Below are 9,207 nucleotides of genomic sequence, written 5' to 3'. Positions count from 1 at the left end.
TTTTTTTAAGAAAATTAAAAAGTAGAGAAATGTTTAAGAAAAACTATGACTTGTCATTTAGTTTATTATTAAAAAAATAGAAAAATGAGTTGGGTAACCCATTACCCAATCCAACCAATGAACCAAACCCATAAATTAGCAGGTTTGTCCAAACTCAACCAATGATATAATAGATGATTATTTTACCTAACTCAATCTAAAATACCTTACATGATTTAGATTTTAGATTTGGTTAAACCTAACCCAAACCGATTCATGCACACCCCTACACAATGGACAATGAAGACTTACAAACAATTCAATATTTTTTTTTTGGGTTAAATATGTTTTTGGTTCTTATAAATATACCAAATTTTCGTTTTAGTCCCTCTAAAATTTTCCTTCAACTTTTAGTTCCTATAAAATTTCCGATCACTATTTTTGGTCCCTATTTTTAAGTAAATTATTGTATTTTCTAATGAAATTGTGCAGAAATTTATGAAATATTGTAAAAATCACTCTAAAAAAAAAATTAGAATTTTTTAACAAAACATGAATGAAATATGAATTTTTTACCGCAAAAAATATAAAAATTCATATTTAATTCATGTTTTGGTAAAAAATTCTAAATTTTTTTTGGAAGAGATCCTTATAATATTATACATTTTTCTGCAAAATTTTATTTAAAAATATGAATTCTACATATGAGTTTACTTTAAAATAGAGACCAAAAGTAAAGATTGAAAATTTTATAGGGACTAAAAGTTGAAAGAAAATTTTAGAGGGACTAAAACGAAAAGTTGGTATATTTATAGGGACCAAAAATATAATTAACCTTTTTTTTTTTTAACGAAGAATTCTAGGTTCAACTACAAAACTTGTTTATTTCAAACACCCTGCTTTTTGAGCAAGATAACAACATTAATACAATTTTCCCTCTTTCAGAAAAAAAAAAAAATTAATACAATTTCCCCCCCAAAAAATAGTATTAATACAATTTGATTTATAAAAAAATATAATTTGATTTATAACTTTTTTTACAAGAAAATAAAACACAAATTCACAAGTACTTGAGCAAGGAGCGCCGCCGAGTGGTAGCAACCAGCACCAGCAGGAATCCACAGACACTCGCAACTCGCGGTTGTCCTCTTTACGCTGCAAACGAATTGCGAAAATGAAACCAAGGGTTCCGCATAGATTCCCTATACTCTCTTACCATACTCGTTTCCATAACCACACTCATAAATCCTTCACTTCCTTCATCAAAAACTTTCCAAAACCTCAACCTCCTTCTTCTGTCAACGGCGCCAACGGAAACTCCAAAGGTCAGTTCAGTTCAGTTAATTGCTTCTCAATTTAACGTTTAAGTTTTAATGTTATTCAATGCTGAACCAATATCTATGTCTAGAATTTCAAGTAGGTTTGAAAAATACTTAACCTAGTCGGAAAATTGGAATGAAATATATTATGATTTTTAGTATATTTTGTCGTTCTTTGGATAAACAACTAATTTTAAGCTTCTAGCGGAAGCACAGATAAGCTCTTATGGATAAACTATTTCTATAACACAAAGATAAAATAAAGTCAATCTGCTTTCTTATAATCTAGAAGCTAATTTCATAAGCTATACTGGAGAGCTTATGAAAATAAGCTGAAAATAGCTTATTGAACATGTCAAACAATTTATGACATGTTCATAAACTGTTTTCATAAATGTGTCACAATGCTTAATAGATAAACTCAAATAAGGCAATCCAGATATTGTCATGTGTGTAGTGTTGGTGTATGTTTGGTCTCGCTTTTGGAGGTGTAGAATTGATTTCGACATGTTTGGAATTTTTTTCTAGTAAATTGATTTTGCCTCCAGAATTGATTCTAATCTGAAGCTAGGAATTGTAGCTTTTGACTCCAAACTTGATTTTTACATTTAAAATTACTGTTCAATTCACTTTTACAGATATGTATCCTAACACGAATCACTTTATATTCAACTCATGTGTGACTAAAATCATTTTACAAAACCAGTTCATTTGAAATAAATTTTTGTCACAAACCAATCATACACTTAGTATTATCAATGTTCAGAAGCTTTGAGCTTATGGATGTGAGAATGTGCAGGGGATTCTTCTTATCTTCTACCCGGGGCAACAGTTGCTACCATACTTATGCTTGGTGCTCTACATGCCAGACGAATGTATGACGACAAGAAGGTGTGCTTTTGATTACTCATCTTGTATAATGCCTTTAGGGTAGCCTGTTATATTGGTGTTCTTCATTTTTCTGCTTAAACAAGCATCACATGCTACTCGAGGTTTATTTTATGTGTTAGTTTATCAATTTGTAGTGTTGTAGAGTGCGATTTCATCTTCTGTGATGGTGATTAATCATTGCCATTAGTTCATTCATGTTCACTGTTTATTACTCATTTTTCTTATAAATCAATTGTTCCTGGACGCTGTAAAATTAAAGCATATATTGAGAAAAACATAAATGCTGTGTAGAGGCCTTCTGTCTGTGCCACACATTGAACTGTGTTTTCAACCATGATACTGAAACTTTTTAAGGTGTTTAGCTTCAGTTATTCAATTTTTTGTTCAAGTTATCTCTTGCTCAATTGCAGCTTTATAATTTATAATCTTGATAAAAGAAAATTGTTTACCCTTTTGGCAGATTGAAAAGAGGCAAGAAAAAGGAATTGAGGTGGAGTTCCAACCTGATGTGAAGGTATAAATTTTACTTCCCTCAAAATTATTTCTCCTCCATAACAGGGAAGAAATAGTGTGTTTTTTATTTATTTTGCGTGTTGCATCTGTACACTTATTAAGAAATGTGTGTTATGCCTTTGTCAAACAGGCTTCGTTTATGAGTTTTCTGCCTCTGCGATCTATTTCTAGATGTTGGGGCCAGTTGACTAGCATGGTAAGAAGTCTACTCAACATTTGAATATACTTATATATATATATATATATATATATATAGAGGACATATCTAGTGAGAATGGGTTTGTTATGTGAGAATATGAGAATGATTTATCAGCCATTAGATTAAAAATATCAGTTAAATACCCCATGTGTCTCTCTATAGACTATTATATTTTCAAAATCCCTTTGCCTTTCTTCTTCACCGTATCTGCAACTAAATGCAAGAGACCTAGGTTTTCAAATCTCCAATTTTGATATTCACTATTATAACTCTTCAACTTGGGTCACTGTGTTGGATTTAAAATCGATTGCATGAATTGTTTTTTTTGTTTTTGTGAGTTGCAATATTTTGAATTCAATTAATAAATTAATCGGAGATGGTTAATGAGCAGCACATGATCTTTCCTTCATTGATAAAACTAATAAACCATGGATCTACCATGTTTTTTTTCACGGAGCAAACTAACAAACCAACAGATACATTAACTTGAAATTGGATCTGGACTGGTTTTCTTTTATGGGGTTGCCGACAGCGAATGGATATAGGAAGGTGGCGGCGGCGGGTTTCCGACCGCGAATCAGCGGTGGAAGGTGGAGACGGCGGACTTTGCGCCGGAGAGGGATGGGGTCGCCGGAGGAGGACATCGATGTTGAGGAGAAGAAGAAACAACATCTGGGAAAAAGAAGAAGAAAGAGTCGACACATAGAATGAAGGGCGTAAAAGAAATTGAGTGAGATTTGGTTACACATACTCACTTTTAATCTCAACCTTTGCTTTTTAATCTAATGGCTGATAAACTCATTCTCACTAGATATTGAGCTGTTTTATTTTTTGTTTGCAATTGTGTTCCCTTGCACTTGTATTGCTGCTGGTAATAAGAATACAGAGACAATATTGGAAGTAATGTAACTACAAGAAACCTAATCAATAAATACAAATGGACTTTTAAATATATAATATGAAAAAAATGAAATATTATTAGAAGGAAAGGAAAGAAAGTACATGATAGGAGGAAAAGCAGGGATGGGCTCCTAATCAGAAAAAGAAAGTACATGGAGAATTTGAGATTAAAAAATATATCATAATTTTTAAGACTTAAAATCATTATTTTTCTATCTCCTTTTTTTATCAATCCAAGCCCCACTCTATTAAGTTTGAAAATATTTACAGTTTCCGTTGTCGATTATCTTATAAATTCTACATGTAATATTCTTTATATGATTTACCTGAATTTTCAGGAAATACCAGCGTGGTTAAGGCCACATGTATACAAAGCTTGGGCTCGGGCATTCCATTCAAGTATTGTAGTTTTGCCTTTCCTTTTTATGTTAAAATTTATTCATTTCATAGTAATAAGCTCATATAGTCAATAAACTGGAAGGATTTGTTCGTGTTAAACTATGCTTTAAAATTTGCGTCAATATAATCCTAATTCCTAATGACATCTCAGATTTAGAAGAAGCTGCTTTACCTCTGGACAAGTATACATCTTTAAGGGAATTCTTTGTTCGTGCTTTGAAAGAAGGTTCCAGACCTATTGATACTGATCCACAATGTCTGGTAACTGGTAACATCTATTTGGCAATCCCAGACATCTTCATTTGTACTATCTTTAGTTTATAGTTGATGCGTAGCTTGCTTGACCGTATTTATTTTCTGCAGGTCAGTCCTGTGGATGGTAAAATCTTAAGATTTGGAGAGTTGAAAGGAGCAGGGGCAATGATTGAACAAGTTAAAGGGTTTTCATATCCGGTTTTTTCCCTTCTTGGTGCAAGCTCTCTTCTTCCAACAACAGCTCATGGCAATGTGCAAGAGGAGACTAGTGAATCAATAAAACCTACTGAGAAGAGCAAGAAATCATGGTGGAGAGTTTCATTAGCTTCTCCAAAAGTTTGGGACCCAACATCATCATGGTAATTTGTTGATGTAGTTTTAATTTTCCTCTGCTGCCAATGACTTAATTCATCTGGTCGCGAGCAATCTGTATTCAAATAGATCTGCTTTTTAAAGAAAATCGTAAATGTTAATCTACTGTTATTTTTTTCATGATGCATTTGATATAAATTTATTTGTTTTAAAATTCAGCTAGGTTTTAAACATATGAAATATGATGTTGCAAGCTTGCTGCCTGCCTGTGATAGAAACCAGCACTGATTTGACTAAACAGGATAAGGGGCCTGAGGGTGCCACAAAAGCATTATAATGATAAAATTATCTTTTTCTTTTACAATTTTAAAGTTCTTTCCTGTCATCTTTTTAGGAAAGCCCTATTTCTCTTTCTGTATGGTTCTTATTTTTACAATTATAAAGGAAACTTAATAACAGTTCAAAGTTCAAACTACACAAAATTGTTTTTCCGCACTTTTATTGCTTGAATACTTGTATGGTTCAGAGGTGTGCCTACTATTGTTTTGCATTGATACGTGGTCCACTAAAACCAATATTTCTGCTGATTATTTTATTGTCGCATAAACTAAATGTAATGCACGACAGTCTATAAATCATTAAATTTTTTCCATTGCAGCCCAAAGAAAGGTCTTTTTTACTGTGTGATTTACTTAAAGCCTGGAGATTACAATCGGATACATTCCCCAGCTGACTGGAATATTCTTGTACGCAGACATTTTTCTGGTAAGCCATCTCATGCAAATCCTACCAGTGTAACAAATTAAGAATTGCACCTCATGTTAATCTGTTTCAAAAGTTTGGCTTCTTAGGCGAAGACACAATGACACACAAATGGTTTTATATTATATCTGTAACATGTCCCTTCATGCAAGATCCTATTGGACTGATGTGTATGAAGCACGGACACTCCTCGGATTAGACGTGTCCCTCTGTTGGACACATGTTGTGTCCGACACTGACACGACACCGACACATATAATTACACTGAATTGTGTGATTTTCTCAAATTATTAGCGGTGTCGGCATGTCAGTGTCCAGTGTCCGTGTCCGTGCTTCACTGTGACGAATGCACAATCCCACCTGCCTTGTACTGAAATTTAACTTTTTTTATTAAAAAAAAAATAAGGATGGAGGACAGTTAAGATTGAACTCTAAAATATCTGGTTATAAAGGCCTAATATCATGTCATGAACCACTTTTATCTGAAAAGCTTAAGCTGTCTGGTAAAGAGTAAAGACACATGAATAGTTTTCTATTATATCTCTAACACCACGTTTAGTGGATGCCTAAAGTGTCCATAATTAACATTGGCTTCCAAAAGGGTATACAATGACATATCTTGTGTTTTGCAAAGAAATAGGTTCAACGTTGTAATTAAGCCATGAAGCTCTTCTATCGAATAGGCTAGTTTTTCACGATTGGTTCCCACGGGCTTGAATTATAACTGAAATTTTTTCTAGAAGAAATCTGGGCTAAAACTTCCTTTCCATCTTAATCTATAGCATATATGATGATGTCTATCTTTGTTAGTCCTTGGGTTGAAGAAAGACTAGTTCTTTACTTGGTTATGAACTCTTCTGTGCAAAGTAGATTGCCAGATAACTTCCACCAGTGATCATTAGGGACACACCTTCCAAAGAAACAACAAAAAGCTTCAATATACCTTGCTTATGTGGCTTCTTCATTTCAAACTTTTTCCCCCTTCTTTCTTCCTTTTTCTCCAGGGCAACTTCATTGTTTTCCTTCTATCTTGTTAAAATCTGCAAATGAATACTACTTTTTCATCATGTATATTATGAACATAATTATTGGAACCATAAGGTCAAAACAATGAAGTAGAACTGTAGATTTTCAAGCTTTGCATTTATTTGTTATCATGCAGCATACTAGTTGATTTTGAAGTAGTCTATTATATTCTTATTATCTGTTTGGTTTATTGTTTTTGTTGCAGGCCATCTTTATCCTGTGAACGAGCGTGCTACAAGAACAATTAGAAACCTTTATATTGAGAACGAGAGGGTAATTTATATCTCATTAGTCATTACCATAGGAAATGAGAGAGTATCATGTCTATCTTCTATTTGCATTCTTGTCAAGGCCTCATGTTTTTATTTGTCTATTTATGTATTTTTGCAATTTAAAAAAAAACTTGGGCCTTCTACCTTAATTCCTTTCCACTTTCATTGCTTGACGTATACCCAAGTGACATGTTGATCTACAATTTTACCAAGAAAAAAAAATTTCCCTTGAAGAAAAGCAACCGTTGTCTGAAAAATAAACAGGAATTAATTCAATTGTATATTAATACATGCGACTCCATCTCTGAGTTTCCATATCTTTTCAATTGAATATATTTCAGTAGAAAAATTTAAATTATTACGAGTTAGTTCCGGATAGGGGCATTCTGATTAGGGTTACTTGGTTAATGGGTTATTCTTAATGAATAAGTTCATCCACTGGTATTCAAGGTGATTCTCCCAAAAAAACAAAAGCAAAACAAAGGCATAACCTCTTAGAACTAACTCGTAATATTTTTTTTTTCTACATATAAACTCCTTGGGATTTTCCCTTTGAGTTATGCCTTTGTTTTGCTTTTGTTTTGGTAGAATTACCTTGAATACCAGTGTGGATTAACCAAGAGGTGAATCCTGTCATAAAATGGTTATTCGTTCACCATGATATAATAGGATAAACAAGTCAATATAGTAAACCCTTCTTTTTAAGTTCATCGCAGTGTTGTCTTCTTTAATTAAAACTTTAAACTTTATTTTACCCTGGATGTTGTTAACGTTTACTATATTGGTTTGACTCAACACTGATTAAATTCTTTCACTAAAAAATGTACAGGTTGTCCTTGAAGGTGTATGGCAGGAAGGGTTTATGGCGCTTGCCGCAGTTGGTGCCACAAATATTGGGTCAATTGAGGTTTGTCCACTGTTCCTCAATGATGTAATGTAATAATAGTACTCTAACATACTAAAAACCGGAGTAAAATCCACTAAATCCATTTCCTGAGATATATTTAAAGGGTCAGCAACTCTGATAAATGACTAAAATAGTTGTTAGTTTTGCAAATCCTACTTTTCTTTCCCAACAAGTTAACTACATATGATATAGCTTGTCTATATCTGCTTGCATGGATCAATAATAAGTTTATCTTTAGTGATACCACAATTGAAAAATAAAAGCCAGAAGACCCTATATTTAAAGATAACCCATTGGCTTGGATGACTTGCATATATCTATAGATACAAATATCCTGTCATTTTTACTGGATTTTCATTAATGACTTCAGTTTAAACTCTATCATTTTCATGGCAGCTTTTTATTGAGCCTGAACTTCAGACAAACAAGCCAATTAAGAAGTCACTAAATTCAGAGCCTCCTGAAGAACGGGTCTATGATTGTGAAGGTGTTGGTAAAGTACTTAAAAAAGGGGATGAGGTTAGAAGTGTGATCTAATTTGTCTTTTAAGAATTCTGTTTTTGATTCACTGTTATAGAGATTGTCAAGATGCTGTTGAATTTATATTATTTTTTATGGTACTCAAACTACCAGTGCGCTATCAAGTAGATTTGGTGGCATAATGTAGTTTATTTTTTTCTTGATCGCCAGTTAGGTGCTTTCAACATGGGATCAACGGTTGTGCTTGTTTTCCAAGCTCCAATTTCAAAACTGCTTCACGAAGGTGATTCATCACAAGAGTTCAACTTCAATGTCAAATGTGGGGATAGAATAAAAGTTGGTGAGGCTCTAGGGAGGTGGCATAGTTCGTGAACATGTTAATTTTGTCTGCAATTCATTACATTTGAGAGTGTACTCTGCCCCAGGCTCACGTTTCTAACCTAAACTATTTTTTGACATTATAACTTGGTATTTTATATGCAAACTAGGTTACTTGGCGCAATATTAATAGTGATACTACAGATGCTGCGTTTTTACTTTTTTATACATTGATTGATCAATATTTGTGAATATCAATTTCCACTAATAAGATTTTTTCATTTTTCTTTTGGGTTGATGAAAAACAATCACTCTTCTTCTACCAATTGCTGGTTTGCAGTTCAGTTTACTGATTTGATCTGACACCGTATTTAGTTTTCAATTTTAGACATGCTTCAAAGCTGTGCAGATAAATCATTTGTTATGGTAAGATATACCGTAGTCTTGTAGCAAAAATAAAAATGAATACATTATCATAGTCATGTCAAAACAAATTTGGGGCCGCTTACAAGCATTTTAAATCTGTTGGAGAATAATGGAAAATATTTCTATATCTATAAATATATGGATTTTAATGGAGATGCATTGCTTGTGTAATGTAAAACGTTAAATTGCCATTAGTCTTAATATAAAATGTTAAATTAACACGTAAGTCTACAATCACCATGTTAAAAT

At 32.9% G+C, this 9,207-nt stretch overlaps 1 protein-coding gene across 1 annotated transcript; it reads left to right on the top strand.

Moving 5' to 3' along the window:
* Positions 1-1,020: 1,020 nt before the first annotated feature.
* LOC11436947 (phosphatidylserine decarboxylase proenzyme 1, mitochondrial) lies at positions 1,021-8,760 on the top strand. The gene is made up of 12 exons (XM_003611286.4): positions 1,021-1,304; positions 2,098-2,189; positions 2,650-2,703; positions 2,833-2,898; positions 4,140-4,200; positions 4,352-4,461; positions 4,564-4,814; positions 5,426-5,532; positions 6,761-6,828; positions 7,657-7,734; positions 8,131-8,253; positions 8,425-8,760. The coding sequence occupies exons 1-12, from the start codon at positions 1,154-1,156 to the stop codon at positions 8,584-8,586; spliced, it is 1,323 nt and encodes a 440-aa protein (XP_003611334.2). The 5' UTR covers positions 1,021-1,153; the 3' UTR covers positions 8,587-8,760.
* Positions 8,761-9,207: the final 447 nt, after the last annotated feature.

Source organism: Medicago truncatula, chromosome 5 (assembly GCF_003473485.1).
Source record: "Medicago truncatula cultivar Jemalong A17 chromosome 5, MtrunA17r5.0-ANR, whole genome shotgun sequence".
NCBI lineage: Eukaryota > Viridiplantae > Streptophyta > Magnoliopsida > Fabales > Fabaceae > Medicago > Medicago truncatula.
This window is presented reverse-complemented; position numbering and strand designations above follow the sequence as displayed.

Bases quoted from the DNA above. Each gene is read 5' to 3' on its own strand.
- LOC11436947 (XM_003611286.4), top strand. From the start codon at position 1,154: ATGAAACCAAGGGTTCCGCATAGATTCCCTATACTCTCTTACCATACT. The intron at 2,704-2,832 runs GTATAAATTTTA...TTTGTCAAACAG, and splicing joins AGTTCCAACCTGATGTGAAG to GCTTCGTTTATGAGTTTTCT. The intron at 4,815-5,425 runs GTAATTTGTTGA...TTTCCATTGCAG, and splicing joins TGGGACCCAACATCATCATG to CCCAAAGAAAGGTCTTTTTT.